We start from the raw sequence: 24,568 nt of genomic DNA, 5'->3' as shown, positions 1-24,568 counted from the left end.
GAGCCCTCATGAAAGGTCCATCTGGATGTGCTGTGAAGACAGAGATAGCCAGTATTTCCTTAGCTTGTTGCTTGGCTTTAACATGACTCCATAGTGCTACCGAAGACATTGTGCAACACATTTTTCCCTCAATGATTCCCCACCCTTTGGAAAACGCAGTGCAGTGATGCCCTTGTCTGTTTGCTAGATTCAGACTGCCATTCCTCCACAGGCTCAGGGTGGCGTATAGGTTTTTTTTGTTTTTTTGCCACAATAACCCTGTGAATTCAGTTGGGTGGAGAGATTTGGACTGTCAACAGTGAGCTTCCAGGCTGAGAGTGGATTGAACCTGGGTTCCCCCATCCCTTGTCCAACGCCTAAACCAATATCCCATCCTGTCAGGGTTGGAGCACTTCCTGGTAACGTTGGATTACTGGGATCTTTTTCCTTGGCAGGGATGGAGACTGAATTGGACTGATCCACACATGGAGGTTTATGAATTCTACTGAATTCCAAATGGGGTAATTTCTCAAACTGGGCTGGCTTCCTATAAGTAACATGGTTGAGAAATGAAACATCACAGTCCCCTGAGCACTTGATTAAGTGGCCCCTAAGCACCCCCACCCCATGTTGGAGCCTGTAGCAGTGAAGCAGGAGGGCAGAAGGCTTGACTGGGTATGGCACAGCGTCAAGGGTGTATACAAGTGGGACAGCAGCAACAGCACTGTCAGATCATCTCGACAGCAGTCAGAGAGGAGAAGCGGCTTTGGATCTTTTCCTTGGTTGCACCCATAAAGAACCAGACAAAGGAGTTCCTTCACGTTGTTGGTTGATGATGAGTCTCGTGGTAGTTGCCCTCAGGTTTTGGCTGAACTCCATTGTGAGCGATGTGGGCAGTTCATTTGGAATAAGATAGCTCCTGTGCGTTGAAGCCAGTTTGACCAATGTCATACCTATGGTGTCCACCACATCATCCAATAATGTTTATTTGAATCAGATTTACAATTCATCTCTTGAAGAAATGGAGAAGATGTTCACATTTACTCGTATTTGGGATCTCTCCCTGGCTTTGCTTATAAAAGGGCCTCCAAATATTAAATCTGACCAATTGTCATTGTGTTCATTAATGCTTCTTTTTTGCAGGTGGATTCTCAGTCTCCTTAAGGGATGCAGCAGTGATATCATTGCTTAGGAAATCATCCTTTGATCTGGCTGATTTTAACTATTGGCTAATGTCCAGTATTCCATATTTAGCCAAGCTCAGGGAGGTAGTATTATCACGATCCTTTTCATTCTGGGTTTAGACTGGGATTTAACATGGAGACAACAGTGGTCACCCAGATCTTTACAGGGAGCAAGACTTTGTCACCTAGAGAGAAAAAAAAAACGTGATATTTTTGTTACTCTTGGACTCAGTGGTTTTTGATGTTGTTGACCCTAGTTTCTTGCTGGAGTGCTTGAGGGAGCTACAGGTTGAGGTGCCACTTTGTGATGGTTATGTTCCTATGTCCCCAGAAAATAATACTGGAGAACTTCTACACAACCACTTTGGAATTATCCCCCGGTGTGTCCAAGCTTCTTTCTTGTCTCATATCTTATATATTTACATCTATATTAAGCACGGGGAAGGATCATTCACGGCTCTGGAACTGTTTATAGACCTCTGTATTTCTCCTCTCCTATGGACTCAGGTTTGGGTGTCTCCACGGTTAATGAATGTTTCCAGAGTGTAAGGAACTGGATATGATGGAAACTCAGTGGTGGCAAGATGGATGGGGCTGCATTTCAGGATTTGGGAGAAATGCTTATTCTGGAAGGAGTTGCTTTCTCCTTAGGGAACTGGAGGTCCTCCTGGATGCAGCATTGATGCTGGACCGCCACAAACAGTACATCTGTGGCAAGGAAGGCATTTTATTGGGTTCAGCTGAGAAAGCAATTTGCGATCAGGAGGAGGAAAACATGGCTTTGGTGACTCCTGTGTTGAGTCTTATAATAGTCTTCATGGAACAGCTCTTGGAGACACTTGGGAAGTTGCAGCTGGCCCAGAACACAGCACGGGGGCTGAGCAGCCCAATGGAAGGTGCTCACAAGGGTGGGCGTGCATGGCTTAGGGCCCAAGCTACTAACAGGGCCACTCTGTTCCCTTACATCATCAGCAAGTTACCTTTTGGGTGTCCCTGTAGATAAATTCAACACCTGTGGTTAATTCTGACTCTTCCACGTTGGGCCCAATGTAGAATATGCTGCTACTGGAGTTGAAGGAGTTGTTTTCATATTTATTGTTTGAAAATATTTTTCTAAGTACATGTGTGTAAAGTAAGATTTTAAGTCATAGTTGTATGGTACCTAGTGTCTCATAGGAATCTAACAATGCTGAAACAGAAAAAAGAAAAGTGAAAAGCTAGTTTGGCAAACTCTAAAATTGAAAAGCAACTTTTGTGGCTTCTGCCACAGACTTGAGTGTAACTAAGCGCTGCTCCTTTGGATTCTAGCCGCGGGGCAGACGCAGATCTAAATCCCGGCTCACAGCAGATCGTTTGATATGCCTGACCGTGGAACAGAAATGTGACCTTGCCCAGCGGGATCTGGAAGAGACTAAGGAAGACATTCAGCGGACGAAGAAGAACTCTGAAAGGATCTTGCAGAATTACTTGGTATCGTTACCCATGGAATTGCTGTTTTGTGTCCTGTGCTGTAGCTCAGGAATGAGGAGCCTGTGGTCTTCCAGGTATGGCTGGACTGTAGTTCCCAGCCTGTGTCGTCAGGGCCGTGCTTCGCTGCCTCGAGGGTGGCAGCCCGGGTCCCCACCCCTGAGCTGTAGCAGAGCCAAGCAGTTGTATTCTTTGTGGCCTTGGCTGGTGGTGGTTGCTGATGTGACAGAGCACAAGGGGTGTCTGTTTTGCTTGGCTGGCTGAGTTCCAAGCCCCCCCCCCAATAAACGAAAGATAACATTTATTTATTTCCAGTGTAATTTGAATTCTGCAGGCTATCCTGGAGGAAGCAGATATTCGCATGGTTGAAATTAAGAAAGCCATGATGGAGTTTGACAAAGACATAGTCAAAACCATAACTAAGAAGAAAGGCAGTGTCATTGCATCTGATAAGGTGCTGCGATACATGGAAGACAGGATTCGCTCTAGGGTCAGTAGAAGGTTGGCAGTTAATTGGTTCTCATTTTATTCCTGCAAACTGTATTGACGTTGGAATGTGGACACAATGTCTCTTTTCCCACTTCCATTCTTACAGTATTCCTGATCTTGGTGTGCTCCAAACAGTGAAACATATTCAGATATCTACCTTTGGAGAATGATTGAGGATCCCTACTTTATCAGATCATTCTAGAAAATAAATATATCTGATTTTACAAAGCTCCATTAAAAAAAAATAGGACTGCCATTTTGGGAATCTCTTCCCTTAGGTTCAGTTGAGCCTCTTTTATTGGGTATAAATGATATCAGGATAGAAACAAGCAATATTGCTTAGACATCTGACATTGCAGAATTCATAGGATAGGGCGCTGGATGAGACAGTTTTTGTACTGGTTGAAATTATGACCGTGATTGGCCTTAATTGTATTTTGCTTTCTGTTTTTATATTCTGTGGTTTTTTTTATTTAATCTTATGTAAGCTGCCCAGAGTTGCAACTGGTGAACTGGTCATATAAATTGATTAAACCAAAAAAAGTGAATACGATGTACACTCTTAGCTGTATTCTAATAGAAGTCACAGCTTCTCTCCCTCTTTAACTCACAGCTCGGAGAGACAGGAAATTTTCATTGGAGCCATAAAGCGTCCAAAAAGTGTGGTCCACCAGCATTCCTTCTGTGGCCCCAAGAGCGGGGGAGGTCAAAAGTTTGGGCTTGGGGGTTTCAGGGTGCCTTAAGCCTTGCAAAATTGCAATAAGCCTGTGTCACCCCTTAAAATTCCTGAAACACCCTCCCAAAATGGGAATGCAGCCCTTGATGTGTACTAATTATTTATTAAATTTATAAGCTGTGCAAAGTAGTGTAACCCCTGCATCAATGGAAGTAATGTATCTTGGGATAACGAGCGTCCTTTCCTTTTACACTTAGGAGGTCCTGTCTTCCTAAGAGTACTTCTGTGGCTGCCATATAAAATGTAGAAAATCAAAACATAAGGCAAGCCATTCATTTAACCGTCCATTTAAGGTGTATTTGGTTTCTGTTTCATGAATTCTAGTTATATTCTCTCTCTAATCTTACATAGATACGTTTCACATATTTTTATTTCACAGAAAATGAGGACATTGTAATTGGTTCCAAAACTCAAAAATTATAGTGGTAGTCATATGGATAGCAGAATTAAAAGGCAGATTTTCTTTGTCATATATGATGACTGAGATGAGACAGTCCTGGCGCATAAGTAGGATTCATTTTCACCATGTTCAAAGCCGTGGTGACTTGGTTTATTTATTTATATTTTTTAAAATTCGATTTACATGGCTGTCCAACCAAAACGACCTAATATAAATCCATATATGGTTCATATGACATAATCCTAAACTGCACAGATCATGCAGGCCCCAATCAGGTCAAACAGCTTTCTGGTTTAGCATGCTGTACAAATGCTTCCTAGGTCCCTGATATGTCCTGGAATTTTGATCAAACACAGGAGTGAAAGTGATCCTCCCAAAGCAAGCAGAAGTCTGAAAAATCAGTCAAGTTGCTTTATTTTTCAGGATGTTATGAAAGAGAAAATTCGTTTGAAAAACGATTCTCTAAAAGTTCAGAAGAAGAAGATGCAGATGCAGCTCAAGCAGGTACAGTCCTTTCACAAGACATTCTTTACAATTCCAGCAACCATGTCTTTAATTTTTTTATATAACATACAAAAAAGAAAGTAAAAAATCCCTACAAGATACGCAACATATATATAGTAGATATTTTTTAAAAGCTCAAACAGCAAACAGAAAAGGACAAAGGAGGAAAAAAATGGTTGGGAGGGGGGAATCCAACAAAAGGAAATGTATATGTATTAAAATAAATACATAAAAGGGACCAGTTGAACCTTGCCCAAGGTGGAATTGTATAGGTCAGTCTGTAATGTGGCTTCAAAGGTTGGGAGTATGAACATTTTCCAATTTCAGATCTGGAGTGATTATTCCTTTTGCCACAGAGTTCAATTACTGCTTTAGCTAGAGTTCCAGATTTGTTTCTCAACTTTGAGAAATTGAAAATTCTGGTCTTCACTAAAAGAGCTACTCAACATTCCTGGAGAGGAGACAGGCACAAGTTAGAGCAGGGAAATACATTTAAATACCTTGGGGTGGTTTTCTACTCGTAAGGGCACCTGGAATGCACACCAGAATTAGGTGGTGCAGTCACCCCTTAGGGCGATGAATGCTATTAAAAGTTCCTTTTACACTGGCAGAGGACAATTAGTCCCTGCGGCTTTAAAACTTTTTGAGCCAGAACGTTGGCCCAAATCGTTTATGGGGCACAAACAGGAGTTTATGTGAAGAAACAGTGCAAACAAAATTCCTGTGATCAATTTTAGCTGCACCCAATGGAACATCTAATGCCCAGTTAAGACTCGAGACAGGAATGCCGTCAATTCAGGTTAGGGCCTGGAGGAGGAGGAGAACTTACGGGCTCAAAACACAATTCTTCCCAGTTGGACTGACTCCTCTAGTGCTAACACACATTTTCATCACCCTGGAGGCAGGCGCATAGGCTGAGTTTGTATGGGCTCTCTCCACTATTCTTAATATCATTAGACTACGATCAAGCCAAGCAATTAGTTATTCAAAGAATAACTAAGGGACACGGCGTTCCAAGTTAATAGGCTGCCCCAACACGATAGAATCTGGATAAACGGGCGGATGGGAACCAGCAAGTTATTTGCAAAAGCTAACTTTCCCTCGGCCGAGAATCGCATTCTCTAAAATTCTTCCATCTGCACTTCTTCAAGGCAGGTGTAGTAAAATCCGTATAGCTGAGCATATCTGCTCACGTGGTGAAGAAGGTGAAACCATCTCACGTGTATTGTGAGTTTTACCGGGACATTCGGTCAATCTACATTTGACCCCAATGGATAAATTTCCTGGGAGTCCAGATAATTTTTATGGGAACGATCTTCTTCAGGATTTAAAACCATTCATTACGTGTGCAGCAGCTAAATTTTGGGTTGCCGCAATGCAAGTAAGCCAAACCAGTTAAAGATGCATTCACCGTCGTTCTGAATATTACTTTTGGTTTGTTATATCTTAATAAAGTGTTAGGGGATATATGGTGAAAGGTGAAAGGTCCCCTGTGCAAGCACCGAGTGATGTCTGACCCTTTGGGGGGACACTGCTTTTGCGACATTCTCTTGTCAGACTATAGAGTGGGGTGGTTCGCCATTGCCTTCCCCAGCCGTCACCTTCCCCAGCAAGCTGGGTACTCACTTTACCGACCTTGGAAGGATGGGAGGCTGAGTCGACCTGAGCCGGCTACCGGAGAATCCAGCTTCTGCTGGGATTGAACTCGGGTCGTGGGGAGAGTTTTTGGTTGCAATGCTGCCGCCTACCACCCTGTGCCAGGCGAGGTGTGTTGGGAGATATACAGTATATTTATATTTTATACCTATTAATGTTTCAGATTTACATTACCTGGGTAATAAATGTATCAATATAGGAATAGAGGAGTGGATGCTATATTATTATGTGATTTATTTTGCCAGTTGTTAGTATATTATTGTTTCTAACTGCTTCACTTCGCTTTTATCTTTTTAAATTTTGCTGGTGATTGACTGAATAAATATTGATTGATAAGACAAAGTTCTTCATAAATGGATAAATTCCTGATTGTGTTATATAATTGAACATCACCTTAACATTTTAAATTCTTATTTCTCTTTCCCAAATCTTATCAACAATAATGTGAACATTAGACCAAAAATGGAACAGCCATATGGATAGCTTAAATCATATGTATTAGAATCCCCTCAAAATTCCAGCATAAAAAAGTTAACACCCAACCTGTAATGTGCCCCATAAAATAATAAAGAATCTTCTGATGAGTTAGGACTGATCCCCAGGTCTGGGTTGTCCCAGCATGAATGAGGGCCACTAACTACCCCTTAAGGGCAGGGACACATAGTGTCCTCTACTTGCCCCTACTGCATTGTCAGCTCTTCGAGGTAAACCAGAGTCATGAATACTAAAACTACTTTTATTATAAGCTTACAGTAACAGAACCTTGCAAATCTGGATATGCTTCCCACTCCCTCCCTCTATCTTTGTGGGAACTAGGGAGGGTCATGTCTGAGATTCCTTCTCAAATTATGTTTCTGCCTGGGGCTCAAGTTTCTTTTGTCTGACTTGTCTTTATTGTGGCTCTTCCTCTTGTTCCTCGTGGTGATTCCTACTGCCCATTACATGCACCAGGAAGGCAAGTTCTGCCCATCTTTCCTGCTACACCTCAAAGAGGGTTTTCCCATTTGTGTCGGCTCAGGCAGGCTCTCCAATCCACCTGCGCTTCCTTTCATTGTAAGGAAATCCCTCCACCGCAGCTGGTTACTGTGTGTTGTGACAGGAGCACCCCTTCCCTACCATCATTGGTAGTCACCCTCTTTGGCAATTTGACACTGGGCTGCAGGACAGGTGAAACGTTGGGTGTTTTTTCCTTTAAGTGGTTCACTGGTGATCTGGGGTGAAGTGCAGGGGAAAACAAGGGAGGGGGATTCATCCAAAGGGCTCTCTGTTGAAATCACATGTCCTAAAGGACCGTCCCCGGAAATGAAAGCCATTGTTGCTTCCTTCCCCTCTGTGGCAAGAGAGGTGATAAAGGCCAGCGGTCAGAGTCAGGGTAAACGTAGTGTGGATGGGCCTCACAGCCTGAGTGGCTGAGAGCTGGAAAAGGCTTCATTGCCAGCCTGGGAGTCCAGCAGGCTGGCAATGAAGCTGCAAAGTAGAAAAAGTCTTGAGTCTAATCTGAAGATGGCAAGAAACACATTGGACATTCTTCCAGATAAAAGACTATTCATTTGTTAGAATAAGATACTCAAACTGCATATTTCAGTAGTCTCTATTTTAGCAATATTCTTCAATGATCTATTGAAATAAACTGTAGGTTTAGATGTTTAAATTGGGATGATTCCAAAGTGTCCTTTTTTAATGAAGTGGGATCAGGCTTCGGTTTCCATCCAAAATCCTCCAAATATATCTTGTAGCTTTGACTGGAAAAACAACTGAATTGCTGCTAAAGGAGGAATCGAGCCTTGCCAAAGTATTGGAGAGGTCAGGTCATAATTTTTTAGTTATACTAATAATGGTTTTTCAACCAAATCGCTGGGCTCTGGGAAAAAAACCAAGTAAAAACATAAGCCTGGTGGTACATTGAAAATCTGGAAACTCAGATTTGCCATCTTTATATGGAAGCCACAATTTAGACAGAGAAAACCTGGGAGCTTTTTGTGTGTGTATGTCTTCCTATAAATGTTTTCTCAATGTATCAATCTGTTGAGTATTTAAGAGTAATTAGCATAGGAATCCCCCTTAGAAAATATTAATCTAGAACTAAGATTCATGTTAACAACATGTATTCTGCCATAAATTAATTTTTGAGTATCTAATTATATCAAAATTTGACTTAAATGCAAAAAATGATGGTATTTTCCCTCATATAATAGACAAAACTCACTGTTTTGCCTTAAATCCAAATGGAAGAATATTGGACTTTTTCTAGTTAATTGAGATAAGCTGGTAATTTACCACATTGTTTTATGACAACCCCAAAGTTAGATAGAGAATACCATCTACATTTATTAACAATGTATGTTTAACTCCCATCTTTATAACCAAAACATTATTTGATTGCTGAATCAAAGCGGCTAGAGGTTCCAAAGCCAAGTTAACAATAAAAGGGCTTAACAAGCTCGACCAAGGCAGGATGATTTCACCAGTTCTCTATGCTTGGGGTTCCTACATTCCGTATATTGTCCTTGAACTGAGAATATTTCCAGGACTGGGGCACTAGGCTTATGATACCAAGGGACGAAGTAAAGCAAAAGTTTGGGCAGGGCTCCCAGATTCAGGAAGGCAAACCTGAAACCACTTAAATCCTTTCCAATCCCAGGAAAGGATTTGTGCATTTGCCGGAAGGCAAAATCTACCCAATAGGAAGATCTGGTGATGCTTCTGACATAGGGGGAAAAAGGGGGAAGCGTAATCGCTAAACTCAAGGGAATTTAGAGTTGAAGGCATTAGTTCTGTTGGGTCTTTATTAAATGGACTTGCATGTTCCTGGAGACCAAAAATGAAACTAGTAACTAGTAACTAATTACTACAATTTATTATAAGTATTTGAAAGTAATGGCATTCCAGGCCATCCAATGAGTTGGTATTCAGTAGTTACAGTAGCAATTTACAGGGAATCGGGTCTTAACCGTCTAAAGGTTAGCACAGACACCTCAGGCAGGTAGCAGTCTGGGGGGAATTTCATACAGTTGCTTCACCGAGAGAAAGATGAAGAGCAAATCATACAAAGATTCTTGCCGAGACGTTCCCAGTCTCAGGGCTGACATAAAAACCCTTGGCAATCGGCAAATGAGTCTGGCGCAGAGGTCAAGGGGCTTGATGGTCAAGGCCCTTGACTGACTGCAGGAGAAGCAGACAAGCAAGTTTAGGAGGGCGGCTTCCTGGGGGAGAACTTAAGGTTGCGTAGCTCCTGGACTGATCAGGAGAGGGACAAGGAGCTGCTTGTGCTTTTCTGCTGACGGTGCGGGTTGGAAGCCGACTCCATTGAGTTTGGGGGAAGAGAAAAGGGCTGGCTGAGCAGGTGATGGAGGGCCACGATCGCTGTACTTTTCTTTTGATTGGTTAAATGTCCCAAGAAGACAAAAGCAAATTTTCACTTCAGAATTTAGGAAATGGTCAATTAGGTGAACTGCCTTTTCTCTGTAGCTTGCTTGCTTATCTATCTATATCCATCCATCCATCCAATTTATATAGCCATCACATAAATATAACTCTGGGCCACTAACAAACAGATAAAACAATATGAAACAACCAGATAATACAATTAAAAACGGTGCAAACAATACAAAAGCATATAAAACCATCATATAAAAACCATAACATTCATGGCTGATGTAATCACAGTAATACTCAATACAACCTCTCTGCCGACTTTGCCACAATTCCTGGTCCCCGTCGGCAAAATCACGTTTTCAGGGTCTTGAAAGGCCAGCAGGGTTGGCGCCAATCTGATCTCTGGGGAGCCCCTGCACATTCAGGCTCAAATATCGGCCAGACGTTACAAAATTACTATATTCGTTTCATGGGTAGGCCTGTATAGATGCATTAATGATGTCCTTAAACTAAAAATAAAGAATGAAACTTCCCTCTTCAATGTGAAGTTGCCTGGATTTGAAATAATTTTTTTAATAAATTGCGACCTCCCCGGGAACCCCTAATGACCTCTCACGAAACCCTAGGGTGCCACGGAACCCTTGTTGAGAACTCTGATCTAATGTCTGCTAAATCTACTCTTGTCTTACAGAGCTCACCATCAACCATGTAGTTAGGGAGGCTGAGAGCATGTTTATACAACCTGAGGTCTTGCTTGTTTGGAAAAGTCATATTTAATATTTTGAGTTGTAGGGTTTAGTTAAAAGTGCTGGAGTTTGTGCAAGGACTGAGCCCATTGAAGGTGCAGTTTGTGGGGGAACAGATCAGGTAACAGCTGTAGCTGTCTAGAATTTTGGCAATCTTGTGGTAACGATGCTGGATCAAAACCTGCAATGCTTACAGGGCATAGGCGTGTTTAGGAGTGCAGCTCCGTGTTGCTCTGATCCTCGACACTTGCAAATGCCTCACAGTTTGGGGTTGTGTTTGTAGGACATGCATTACTAGGCTACTGAACTGACCCATTTCCTGGATTTACACAATACATTCAACTGTAGACTAACCAGTTTGCACATCATACAAAAAACCTAACCCAAACTAACTAAACTAACCACGAAAAAGCTAATCAGAGCTAAAACTAACCAAGTTTAGCAAGAGTAGTTAAGGCTTGAATAAAGCTCGCCAAAAACTTTGCCTAGCCTCCGTTGTTGCAGGACGGAAGAGCAGTGCACTTGCACATCATCCCTGGGTCTGCACCTTAAAGCTGTGCTGTCTCTCACCCCATGTTCCTCCCTCCCTGCCCCAGAAACCGTCTTGGTTTTCTCGGCCTTTCTTGACTTGGCTCTTCAGCCTTTTCTTGCAGTTTGGCTTTACTGCTGCGAAGCGTTAGTGGTAAGGGACTATCCAGCGAAGGGTCAGGTCATGGAGCTGCAGCTCTGGAACGTTTCGGGTGGATGCCTGTCACACTGACTGCCCCAATTTGTGGCTGACTTGCAGAAGGAGGAGCTGGGAGAGGCGCTGCACGAGGTTGATTTCCAGCAGCTCAAGATTGAGAATGCTCAGTTCCTGGAGAAAATAGATGAACGAAACCAGGATTTGCTACAGTTGAAGCTGACGGTTGGCAACGCCCTCCAGATCCTCAACTTCTACAAAGTAAGGCAAAGTAATAATCCGCCTGGCTCAGGCCCTTCATCTGTAGCTCAGGAGAGCTGCTGACGGGGCCCTGAAATACCATCCACCACATGCTCCCCGTCCCCGCATCACATACGTACTCATTGTCCATCGGCTATAGAAGAACCTTGGCCCTCCCCCCTCGGCCCTGTAGGAGAGATCAGCGTTAGTTTAGGATAGCCAGACATTGGGAGTTTGGTTGCAGCTTTTCCAACTAGTAGAATTCCTATGACTGGAAGGAGGAAAATGGAAGCCTGAAAGGGGTTCAGGGCATGCAGGCTGCCGTCCCTCCCCAAGCAGGCAGAGCCCAACCCATATTTTGCCATCAGACTGACCCATTTGACCTTTGTCCTCTGGTCAGAATGGATCTCATGGGATTTTGTCAAATCAAGGCACATCCAAATTCTTGTACTTTGACAATGATTCCACCCTCTGAGTCTATCTCCTCTGGGTCATGTTACATTTTAGAAGAAGCTGCAGCATGCAACCACCTTCGCCGCCTACCTGGTGAAAGACATTGCTCAGAGAAAGGAATCCCTGGACAAAATTGCACGTGAAGCCATCCTTGTGGAAGAGGTAGGATTAAGAGGGAGGCTCCCAGCAGGGGCCGGGATCCTGTTCCTAGGAGAAGAAAAACGTCAGGGACGTCTGCTGGTTTACTCTGTGGAGGCAGCCTTATTGCTTCCATGTGTAATGGTTGCCCAGCCCAAATACTCAGACTCACAAGAGGTTGCTAAATGAAATCTGATTTATTAGGGAACTTAGGACAAATACAGAGAAAGCTGAGAATGGCAGAAAGCGCGCCAAATACAAACTTAAACCCTTCGTTGCACACGTAACCCCGCCTCCCTACCAGCAGAGCCGCCCGTCCCAGGTGCTGGCAACTGTCAGATCTTCTAGCCTGGGAAAGTAACCTTGAACACAGGAGATAACCCAAATACATTCCAAAATCACAGCCAAGAGATAAACCCCTCCCAACAGGAACCATCCTCCCGTCAAAGATGAAACACGCATCCAGCTAATGACATGCGAAACGTTACGATGTATCAAACACATTGAAACGGCGAACATGACACCATGGGATATTTGGAGCCAGCCGAGTGGCTGGCTTTTACTGCACTTCGACTTTTTTTTTAACAGTTGCCTTTGATTTCCCAGGTACCTCAATCAAAGTAGATCAAATTGTTCCAGTGGGGAAAAAAATCCTGGCCCTAAAAGGAAAAAAACATGTGCATGTATACTAATGTATGAACCACTTATGTAAAGTCCAGGCATGAAATGAAAATAGTACTCCTTGGAACCCTTGGCTTCACTATCTTTTATGTTCCAGGGACATGGATAAAAGGTTAAAAACTCTAGAGGGCAAACCTGGATAATCAAAGAGAGGAACTCCCCAGAGTAGAAAAGGGAATGGAGAGGGGGTTGCCAGCAAAAGCTCCAGCGTTTGGCATAAGACCAAGGGAACTTCAGCACCCTTCCTGGGTCATGTGCCATTGTCTGTCTGTTAAGCTAATTTTATTTATTAATTAAATTTACATAGCCGCCCATCTCATGAAAGTGACTCTGGGTGCGTACAACAATCTGATAAAACAATAAATATATAAACGATTATTACCTAAAACCATATATAAAAACATTAAAAAGTATAAAGGCAAAACCAAAAACAGAAAAGAAAAGAGTTATTATATTGTAATTTATGTGTTTTAATTTTGATTGTAAACCGCCCAGAGTCCCCTTTTCAGGGGAGATGGGCAGTGATAGAAATTTGAAAAATGAATGAATGAATGAATAGGTGAAGGGATGTTAATAATGGAGCCACCTCACTAGTTCCCCCATCCCCTGGGGTCCCCAGGCCTGCTGGCATAACTGGGTCTTAAAGGACCTTAGAAAGCACAGGAGTGATGAGGCCGACCTCATCCTTGGGGGGAGAAGGTGCCACAGTGTGGGCACCACCGCAGGGAAAAGGCCTGCCACCAGGGCCCGCCAAATGCAGCTCTCTAGATGATGGAACCTGCAACACGCCCTCCCTCCTGGATCTGGTAGGATTGGCAGATGATACCGGGGAGAGGCGGTCCCTCAAGTAACCTGGTCCCACTCCATGAAGGGCTTTAAAGGTCAACTCCAGCACCTTGAATTGGACCCAGAAACAAACTGGTAACCAATGCAGCTCACGAAGCAGAGTTGTAACATTTGTTCTGTCAGAAACACACATAACTGCCCGCCCCGCAGCATTCTGCGCCAGCTGAAGTTTCTGAATACTCTTCAAGGGCAGCCCCATGTAGAGGTCATTGTAGTAGTCGAACTGGGAGGTGACCAGGGCACAAGGCCTCTAGGTCCAGAAACGGGCACAACTGGCACACAAGACAAGGTTGTGCAAAGGCCCTCCTTAGCCACGACTGCCACCTGCTCCTTGAGCAGGAGTTGTGAGTCCAGGAGGACCCCCATGTTGTGCACAGGGTCTGTTTGGGGCAGTGCAACCCCACACTAGGAGCCAAAGGCGGGATCTTTCCTCCCCAATCGCCACTGACTGGAATCGGCCCTGGAGAAAGGAGGTGAACCAGAACAACACAGTGCTGCCCACCCCCAGTCCTCTGAGTCGATCTAGAAGGATACCATGGTTGATGGTATTGAAAGCAGTAGGGAGGCCAAGTAAGGCAAAGATGGATGCACTGCCACCATCCTGCTCATGCCAGAAGTCATCCAAAAGTGTGACCAGTGCCATTTCCATCCCATGCCCTGGTCTGAATCCTTACTGAAAAGGATCCAGATAATCCACTTCATCCAAGGCCCTCTGAAGTTGTTGCGCAACCACCTTCTTAGTCGCCTTCCCCCAAAAGAGAAGGTTAGATACTGGGCAGAAATTGTCCAGTATGGTGGGGTCTAGCGATGACTTCTTGAGGAGGGGGTGAACCAAAGCCTCCTTAAAGAGGTAAAGGGACAACCCCCTCACCCAAGAAGAATTAACCATTGCTAGAACACGCACACGACACCCCCGGGCCACTTTCACAGGCCAGGAGGGGCATGGATCTAGAGAGCAGGAAGCTGAGCTCACAGTCCTAAGGACCCTGTCAACTTCCTCAGGTCCAACAGGTTCAAAATGTTCCCAGATAACCAGGCAAGACTCCACCCTAGGCATCTCCTTTGAACCTTCAGCAAAGCCAGCATCCAACTGCAGTCGATTCCCAGTGATTTTATCTGTCAGATGCTGAGCAAATTCCTCTGCACGTCCCTGTAAAAGGTTCCCCAGGCCCCCTCTACCCAAGAGGGCTTGTGTCACCCGAAACAGAGCTGTGGGGCAGCAATCTGCGGATGCAATAAGGGTGGAGAAGTACTGTTGCTTTGCTGCCCTTACCACACAAGGTAGGCCCTAATAGCAGCTCTAACTGAGTTTGGCCAGGTTCGTCCTTAGTTGAGTGCCAGTGGCGCTCTAGGCATCTTGTCTCTTGTTTCATCATTGTCAGTTCCTCCGTAAACCATAGGGAGTGATGGGATCCCCAAGAGGGAAGAGGTTGCATAGGCGCAATCTGATCCTGTGCCTCAGCTGCCCCTTTACTTCTCAGACTTGATACAAGAGAAACTGCTCCAAAGCCAGTTTTTGGCTGGAAGTGCTGGAGCTCTGCGGAACTTGGGGTGGCCCGTTCAGTCCCTGGAGGGAACTCTTACTTTGCTCCCCTCCCTGGCAATTTGTGAAATGGAAATGTGACCTTGACAGCTTGGCATCTTTTGCTCAATAGCTCATGCAAGCAAGCAAGCAAGCAAGCAAGTGGGGCGAAGTTGAGAAGACTCTCCGTTTCCTTCTTTCCTGTACTGGGGAAGCTGCTTCATTTTTTCAAGGGGGTCAAGAATTACTGTTCTTGCGGGAACTGTAGCAGCTTGGAGCAGGCCAGTGGTTTTTGGTCCTTGTTCCCAGCATTTCTGAGTTGACAGAAGTGAAGACAATTGTGGATCTTTTTCAAACTGCTTTACGGGGAGTTGGGAAGTGGAAATAGTGACAGTGGAGAAATTGTGACAGTGGAGAAATTCCCTACCGTGACTGGTGTAACGATTGCCTAAACCCAAATACTCAGTCTCACAAGCTCGGGCTTAAAGATAACTGATTTATTAAAGGAATAGTATGCAAATACAGAGAAAGCTGAGAATGAGCAAAAGCGCGCCAAATACAAACTTAAAAGCCTTGCTTGTGGGCAGGTCCCGCCCCGTCGCCCGTCAGGACGCTCCCCCTCCCAGGTGCTGAAAGCCGTTAGACGCGCCTGGGAAAGTAACCTTGAACAGGAGCGCAAACCCAAACATGCATTCCAAGCCCTCAAAACAAGGGAGGGCGAAAGAATGGAAAAACCCCGGGTGAAGGGATACGGAACCAAGAATGACATGTGAAACATTACAATGTTAACCAGACATTAGAATGAGAACATGACATATTGCCCCCCCAAAAGAAATTAGGGAGCCGGTTTGTCAGGATAGGCAGAGTGAAATTGGGCTACGAGACGAGGAGAATGCACGTCTGGAGCAGCAACCCATTCAGGATGAGGGAAATGTTTCCAGCGGACGAGATATTGTAGAGTGGAGCGCTGGCGTCTGGAATCGAGGATAGATGTCACCTCGAAGTGTTGCTGGTTGTCAATCATGAGGGGAGGTGGAGGAGCGGGTTGTGGATGCCAACGGTCCGACGACAGGCAGGGTTTGAGTAAGCTACAATGGAAAACAGGATGTAAACGTTTAAGGTTGTGAGGTAAATCAAGTTTAAACGTAACAGGGTTGAGCTGAGCAACAATTGAAAAAGGACCGACAAATTTAGGACCCAGTTTTTTAGAGGGTTGTGGAGATTTAATAAACTTAGTTGACAAGTAGACTTTATCGCCGACAGCAAAGGATGGTTCTGGGGAACGCTTTGCATCAGCATGGCGTTTATAGGTAGCTTGGGCATGGTGGAGAGCGAGTAGAATATTAGCCCATGAGTCTTTGAGAGAGTCTGCCCAGCCAGCGAGGGTGGCTGGTAGCGGTTGAGGATGAGGAAGTTCAGGAATCGGAACAAATTCACGTCCAAAAACTGTTTTAAAGGGAACTTGACCAGTGGTTTGATGAATGGAATTGTTGTAAGCGACCTCAGCAAATGGGAGTAGATCGACCCAGTTGTCTTGCTGGTAGTTAACAAAAGCTCTGAGGTATTGTTCCAATGTAGAATTAACCGCCTCTGTAGATCCGTCCGTTTCCGGATGCCAGGCGGTAGAAAGTGATTGTTTCGTACCCAAAAGTTTCAAAAATGCCCGCCAAAATTGTGACGTAAATTGTGTGCCTCTGTCACTCACCAAACGGGCGGGGATACCGTGGAGGCGGTACACGTGGATGAGGAAGAGGCGTGCCAGCTGTTGTGCGGTGGGGATAGAAGCGCATGGGATGAAGTGGGCTTGTTTGGAGAAAAAGTCTTTGACGACCCAAATGACAGTTTTACGTTGACTAGGGGGTAGATCAACGATAAAATCCATGGAGATATCCTGCCAAGGGACAGATGGTGTGGCCACGGGTTGAAGGAGACCCTGGGGCTTGCCCGGTTTGCGCTTTATCGCCGCACATACAGGGCACGCAGTGACATATTCCTTTAAGTCTCTGAGTAAAGTTGGCCACCAGAATTGGCGGCGAACGAGGTGCAAAGTTTTCACGTAGCCGAAATGTCCAGCTAGCTTGTCATCGTGGCAGCGCTGGAGTATGGTTTTTCGCATTGGTTCGGGTACATAGAGACGATCGTTGCGCCAGGCAAGATCATCGGTGAAAGTTAACATGTGTCTATTGGCTTGCAACCAAGTATCTGTTTTCAGGTGGGAGAGCAACTGTTGTTGCAAATCGGAGGGAATTGACAAGGGAGGCGGGCGGCTGGAAGGCGGAGCGGCTGGAGGCGGAGTTGATTGCGCTCGGGTCTGGCTGCGAGTCATTGCTGCCAAACCTAATTGTTTGTCGGTCCAGACTGTGCCTTGGACCGTTGGCCCTGGGCCAGCATCTTGGGGTCTGCGCGAGAGTGCATCAGCTAAGAAATTTTTCTTGCCTGGTATAAATTTAAGGGTGAAGTCAAAGCGGTTGAAAAACTCAGCCCAGCGCAGCTGTTTGGGACTGAGTTTTCGACTGGTGCTTAAAGCTTCCAGGTTTTTATGGTCAGTCCAGACTTCAAAAGGGTTTGAAGTGCCTTCCAATAGGTGTCGCCATGTCTCTAACGCTGTTTTTACAGCAAAAGCCTCTTTTTCCCAAACATGCCATCGTCTCTCTGTTTCTGTGAATTTGCGAGAGAGGTAGGCACAGGGTTTTAAAGCGCCAGATTGGTCAGCTTGTAATAGAATTGCTCCTATGGAAAAATCAGAAGCATCGACTTGTACAACGAAGGGTTTAGAGGGGTTTGGATGCTGTAAAATCGGTTCTGTGGTAAAGATTTGTTTGAGCGCTTCAAACGCTTGCTGACAGGCTGGAGTCCATTTAAGGAGCGCGCCTGGGTTCTTTGAACGTCGCGTATCCCCCTGTCCTTTAGTTTTTAACAGTTCAGTAAGGGGGAGGGCGATTTCCGCAAAATTTTGGGCGAATGTCCGATAGAAATTAGAGAATCCAAGGAAACTCTGTAATTGTCTCCTGGTACGGGGAGGTTCCCATGCCACGATGGCTTCTACTTTTGCAGGGTCCATTTCAATGCCCTGAGCTGAAATTCGGTACCCTAGGTAATCAATTTGCGACTGATGAAAGGCACATTTCGACAGTTTTGCATACAGCTGTGCTTTTTGCAATTTAGCCAGTACCTGACGCACCAGGTGGATATGTTCTGACATGGTTTCAGTATAAATCAATACATCATCCAAATATACCAGTACCCCCTTAAATAGGTGGTCATGCAAGACCTCATTGATTAGTTGCATAAATACCCCAGGTGCCCCAGCTAACCCGAATGGTAAGACTTTATATTGGAAAGCCCCAAGAGGACAGTTGAACGCTGTCTTCCACTCATCCCCTTCCCTTATGCGAATGCGAAAGTAGGCTTCTCTCAAATCCAGTTTTGAAAAAATTTTGCCTCTGGCCAGATGTGATAACATATCTTTGATCAGGGGCAAAGGATATTTATTTAATATTGAGACCGCATTGAGCCCGCGGAAATCGGTACAAAGCCTTAATGACCCATCCTTTTTTGGCCTGAATAGGACAGGCGCTCCTACCGGGGAATTTGCCGGCTCAATGAAACCTCTAGCCAGATTTTTGTCAATGAACTCCCTTAGCGTGGTAAGCTCTTTGGGAGACATGGGGTATATTTTTGGGTGAGGCAATTTTACATTTGGTAAAAACTCAATGGCACAGTCCGTTTTTCGGTGGGGTGGCAAGCAATCTGCTTCCTTTTCCCCAAATACTTCAGCAAAATCTTGGTACTGATTGGGTAGCCCCTCAAGAGGTTGAAGCGTTTGCACAGTGGTATACGCTACCCCTCCACCCTCCATGTCCTCCAGTAGGTCCTTTTCGGGTACTTTGTAAAATCCATCTGCAAACGTCACAGTTCTATGCAGCCAGTTGATAAAAGGGTTTTGTTGCACAAACCAAGGCATCCCCAAGATTACCAGAGGCCCCCCCACTGGAGCTACCACAAATGGCAGCTTTTCCTGATGGGAGCCCATCTGCAAGGCGACCAGTCCCGTGGAAAGATTGACTGCTTTCCCTCCCGCCATAGTTCCATCCAATTGGGTGAAAATCATGGGTCTTGGCAAAGGGAACGTGGGCAGTTCCAGAGCCGCTACGACATCAGGGTGCATCAGGGAACGGGAGCAACCCGAGTCTAGCATGGCCCACACTTCCACCGTTTTGGTTTTTGAGCTTAGTTTAACTTTAACAGTCAGTGTGGGGAAGTTTCCACTCACCGAATCATGGTTACGCCCGGTTTCTTCCACCTGCCCTAGGGCGCCCTTCAGGGCAGGTGGTAGGCTTTTCCCGCCGGCTGCTCGAATTGCAACTCTTCCTCCTCTTCACCGAAGGGAAGGTCTGGGGGGTCCAGTTCCGCGAGGGCTGCCTTCAGTTTTCGTGGTGGAGCAGGAGCAGGCGTCTTTACCGTGGGTTTAGTCTGTCGTTCCTCTGGACGGCGTCTCGGGCACAACGTGGCTCGATGCCCTTCTTTCCCACATCGGAGGCACTGACCCTTGGAGAACCGTTGCTCCCTCTCTTCTTCCCAGGTTTTTGGTTTAGGGCGGCTGGCAAGTCCAGATGTGCGCGCTCCTCTAGCGAGACGTGTTTGTCTAAGCTCCTTGGTATGGGCATAGGTTCGTAGGGCATTTTCTGCGCTTCCCGCCAACTGAATCCACCCATATAGCGTTTTAGGATCATCTCTACCCAGAGCCCATCGAAGGATTTCGGGTTCAAGCCCCTGCTTGAACAATTCGATGATTGTTGGCTCAGACCAGTCTTCCACTTTTCCTGCCAAAGCTTTAAACTCCAACGCATATTTGGCAACTGGGAGGGACCCTTGGTAAAGTTTCCGCAGGTCATTTTTGGCCGTTTCTTGAGCTAAGGGGTCTTCGAAATGCTCTTTAAGTGCCCACAAAAAGTCATCGAAGTCCTCTAACTCAGTTGCCTCAGCTTGGCATAGTTGCACATACCAATCCGCTGCCTTTCCTCTCAGCTTGTTAGCAATGAAATTGACCTTGCCATGTTCAGACCGAAAATTTCGACCCCAATCTTCTATGTAGTGCTTGGCATTAGTAATAAAGAAGGAGAGCGTGGTGGGATCCCCATCGAACTTCACTCCAAATGGTGGGAAGGATCTTGCCGGCTCAGCTGGCTGTGGCGGTGCCGCTAATGTCAGCGTGCGCCGAGCCCCCATGGGTGGTCGATCCCTAGGAGGTCTTGCCTCTCGCTCCCCCCCTTGACGGGCTGATCGAGTCTTGCTTCTCCCCCGGGTCACCATGGTACTATGCCTGGGGTACTGTGACGGCTCTTCCTCCCAATCCTCCGGGGTGGGCTCTGCCTCTCCGGGTAGATCCTCTTTGGGTAGATCCTTGAGGATCGTCACAATTAAATCCATTTTATCTTCTAATGCCCTCATACGGGCCGGAGTGACCGGCTCCTCCGAGGGTTGGTTGGTTACCACCACCCTCGGTGACAAGGGGACTTCGTGCTCCCAGGTCAATTGTGGAGACCCCCTCCCCTGTGCTCTTTCCATGACAGTTCTATGTTCACTCCTGAGACTCTCCTGCATGGATATCAGCAGCTCGTCCAATTGGATATCTTGCAACTCTCGACGGGCTGCTCTTTGCGCTCTCGAAGTTAGCACTGGCCGGCTTTTGACCGCCTCCCGCTCTTCCTCGCTTCCCTCACTTGCGCGAAGTTGAGGTTGAGGTTCTGTCATCGCTAGCGTTCCCTCTTATCCAATGATTGGATGGGGCTAGCGGAAAATGGATAAAAAGGATTCTCAGCTTTATGTAACGATTGCCTAAACCCAAATACTCAGTCTCACAAGCTCGGGCTTAAAGATAACTGATTTATTAAAGGAATAGTATGCAAATACAGAGAAAGCTGAGAATGAGCAAAAGCGCGCCAAATACAAACTTAAAAGCCTTGCTTGTGGGCAGGTCCCGCCCCGTCGCCCGTCAGGACGCTCCCCCTCCCAGGTGCTGAAAGCCGTTAGACGCGCCTGGGAAAGTAACCTTGAACAGGAGCGCAAACCCAAACATGCATTCCAAGCCCTCAAAACAAGGGAGGGCGAAAGAATGGAAAAACCCCGGGTGAAGGGATACGGAACCAAGAATGACATGTGAAACATTACAATGTTAACCAGACATTAGAATGAGAACATGACATAGGTCACTAAGAGTAGATCTTCCTAGGGACCCATGAAGGGCCAGACTATGTACTACTAATGTCGTTTCTTCAAAGAAGCAGGAAGGGGCTCAGCATTTTAAGGAAGCAGTAAGATAAGGGGGGATGGGTTTAATCCTTTCCCTGTGCCATTTTCTGGGTGTAAGCATCCTGACTCCCAGTTAATGGTAATCCAGTGGTAGGGAAAAGATCAGACCAAAGATGAGAATTCCTATCAAAATACCTTCTCTCTTTCACAGGAATGGGAAATGGCTGAGATCCTGAACAAAAAACTACGGAGACAGCTGGCAGAATACAAAGTTCCTCCTGTTCTCAGCTATGTCCATGAGAAGATGGCAGTTTATGAACTAGAAAATACCCTCAAGATCTGGGAGAGGAAGGTGGAAATTGCTGAGGTATAGCTGTGAGGAGTAGGTTACTTTTTGTTGGAAGCACACTGGATGCTTGGCTGTGTCCTTCACAGAAGGACAGCCTAGTTGATGTGCCACAGGACAGTTCATGGCATCCTGTTGAAGAAAAGCAAAAATCTTTATTGGAGAAAGTTCCTAAATAGCATAGGAAAATCATGGGAATAAATATAGGTGTCGGGCTTAGTGTTACGAAGGACTGTGTTTCCTAGTTGGTGACTGCGGACAGGAACTTGGTTTCCACTGTTTTGTAGAGCAGCTTTTGTTTAAACTTTCCAAGAATTGGAAGAGGTCAGTAACAGAGAAAAGTAAGAGGCAGGTAAGTTCTGACTATGGTGTTTACTTGTGTTCGTTGTGAAAGGTAGACGTGGCTGATCTGGGTACTTTGATTAGACATCACCCGACAAATCCTCCAACATTTACAGATGCAAGAAAGAAAGAAATTTGGAATGGGAGTTGCAAAGTTAGTTGCTCAGCTTGAGGTCTAAAAGGAATAAAACGAAGACAAGATGGTCTTTAATCGTCTGTAAGAGCCAATTGCCATTTGTCGATGAGAAGGACCTGCAGAAGTTTCTTGGGCCATCGTCCCTGTGACCTTTGGCTTCTACTTTGGAACCCAAGAGATCTTCATACCACCCGTGCAACAAAGAAAGCCATGAGTAACAGGGAGATCAGCCAATTGCTGAAAGGGGAAAGGGGATTCCCACCTTGCAGAGGTCTTCCTTGAACTAGGCCTGGGGTCTCCAACGTGACATGCTTGCTTTGGTGCTGATTGGTCTCCCTGTCTACCTTACCATTTACATTTTAGAACACTTTTGTAATCAGAAAGTGGAAAGCTGGCATTATTATTATTATTATTATTATTATTATTATTATATTTTTATCCTGCCTTTTCAAGGTGGCGAACATATCTAATACTCTCGTCTCCTCTTTTCCCCACAACCACCACCCTGGGAGGCAGGTTGGGCTGAGAGGGTGACTGGCCCAAGTCACCCAGCTGGCTTTCATGCCTAAGGCAGGACTAGAACTCACGGTCTCCTGTTTTCTAGGCCAGCGCCTTAAGCCACGAAACCAAACTGGCATGCAGCAAAGCAGAGTGCCGACCTGCAGGAACATCTCCATTCCCAAGTGTTCCTCTAGGCTCCAAATGGGTCCCCTGGGCTTTTCTGGGTAATGGAAATAGTGGGCAGCTGCAACTCTTGCTTTGTTTGGAAATTGTCCCCCTACCTGGGAAAGGATAAAAGGGTGATCTGCAACATTCTAGGATAGGGGCAGATGGGTAACGTTCTGGTAAATTGATTTTAACTGGTTATCTGCCAGCCATTTTGTGAGAATATCCACAGGGTGTTCTGAGAATCTGAAATACGCGCATCAGCCCTCCTGCCCCCAAGAAATGGAGATTCCTGTGGAGGCGGACTCTGTCCTTCATAGAGGCAGAATTTCGGATGATGCCGGAACCTTCAGAGGCATGGAGGAGGCCTCTATTGGTAGGAGTGCTCTGAAAGGAGAGACAGCCTGTCCTCCTCCTCTTCTTTCTGTCTTGCAGATGGTCTTGCAGAGCTACCGCAGCGTTTGGCACAAGGCTAGGATGGCCAGTCGTCAGCTGCAGGCTCTTCTGCCGGAACAAGAGAGCCTCAGAGGGAGAGAGGTGGGAAGGGGGTCATGGACCAGCCCCCTGTGTGGCCTGTGAGGGGAGCAGGAGCCGCACCAGCACAGTGGGGCTTCTGTGGCCTTCCATGGCCCCGCTTTGTCTCTTAGGGGCCTGCTGCCTGCACAGCATCCCCAAAGACCCCCCCATTTCTCTTTCTAGTCCCCCTCCACCTACTGCATTTTCCCTCTCCCCTGTCCCACTGTGGCACTTTTCCTTTCTTTCCTTTAAAGAAAGTGGGGGCAGCGCTGCACAGCAGAGTTAGTCACAACCAGCATCTTTTTTCCACAGGGCCTCTAGAGGAATGAGGAGAAAGGGGGCAGAAAAGAAACCCAGCCAACTTGTCTGCACCGATTGCCCCATCGTCCTGGTGCAGAGCTTTGGCCCTAACGACCCTCTGGGCCAGAGGTGCCCCTCTGCATATCAGCAGGGCTGGCTTCCAGACAGGCACAAAGCCCCGTATGTCCCCAAAAGGGAGGCTTTTTCCATCTCAAGGCCTCTGTTTCAATGTCTCTGCAAACTGGTTTTTGAAGTGTGTTAGTGAACTGATCTATTTTAAGCTGTTAGCAGATCTGCTTGATTACCGAGTATGAGGTACGTTCAAACTCAGCAATACGAGAATGAATAAAAAGAGTGATAAGTACACTGGTGCATTCAGACCATCTGTGTGTACTGGGTTCAAGTTTAGCATCTTGAGAAGTGGAGAGGGGGGCCTGAAGCCTGACAAACCCGAATGCGGTACTTTTTCCAAAGATAGGTTCCCCAAACTCAAAACAGGAAGTGCAGCTGCAACCACCAGCAGCAGATGGACTGCTGCGCATTCAGGCTTGCTGGAAGGATTCCTCTGCAGGAGCCTGGGCAGGTGCTGGTGCCTGAGGAAAAAGCGGAAAGGGTGGCCAAGACTGGGAGCAAAGGGACCTTTGAGCCAGGCAGGTCCCAGTCCAGGTGCATGTCCATAGTGGCCTGATCCTGGGGCTTTTTGCATTTCAAGGGAAGGGCTGCTGGGGTGGACCCAGGTGAAGGAGGAAGCCAGTCAAGCCAACAGCCTACTGGGGGAGGCACCTTTCTCCAGATGGGCCGGCCGGCCGGCAGGCCGAGAGCGTCTGGCCAATTAGGGACCCCACCAGGGTCAGCGGCTGATGAGCCCCCTGAGGGTGACTGGGAGGAATTGGCCTGGACTGTCCCCCATGC

At 46.2% G+C, this 24,568-nt stretch overlaps 1 protein-coding gene across 1 annotated transcript in view; it reads left to right on the top strand.

The window, feature by feature from the left end:
* Positions 1–24,020, top strand: part of CFAP263 (cilia and flagella associated protein 263) — a 29,100-nt gene extending 5,080 nt beyond the window's left edge. The window contains exons 3-10 of the mRNA XM_063312984.1: positions 2,472–2,633; positions 2,965–3,120; positions 4,679–4,759; positions 11,324–11,479; positions 11,966–12,073; positions 21,562–21,717; positions 23,276–23,377; positions 23,669–24,020. Coding sequence (XP_063169054.1) covers positions 2,472–2,633; positions 2,965–3,120; positions 4,679–4,759; positions 11,324–11,479; positions 11,966–12,073; positions 21,562–21,717; positions 23,276–23,377; positions 23,669–23,677 — 930 coding nt within the window. The 3' untranslated portion in view covers positions 23,678–24,020. The remainder of the gene's footprint in view (positions 1–2,471; positions 2,634–2,964; positions 3,121–4,678; positions 4,760–11,323; positions 11,480–11,965; positions 12,074–21,561; positions 21,718–23,275; positions 23,378–23,668) is intronic.
* Positions 24,021–24,568: the final 548 nt, after the last annotated feature.

This window comes from Candoia aspera, chromosome 11 (genome assembly GCF_035149785.1).
Source record: "Candoia aspera isolate rCanAsp1 chromosome 11, rCanAsp1.hap2, whole genome shotgun sequence".
NCBI lineage: Eukaryota > Metazoa > Chordata > Lepidosauria > Squamata > Boidae > Candoia > Candoia aspera.
Note: the sequence above shows the minus strand (reverse complement) of the source record. Positions and strands in the feature narration are given on the sequence as shown.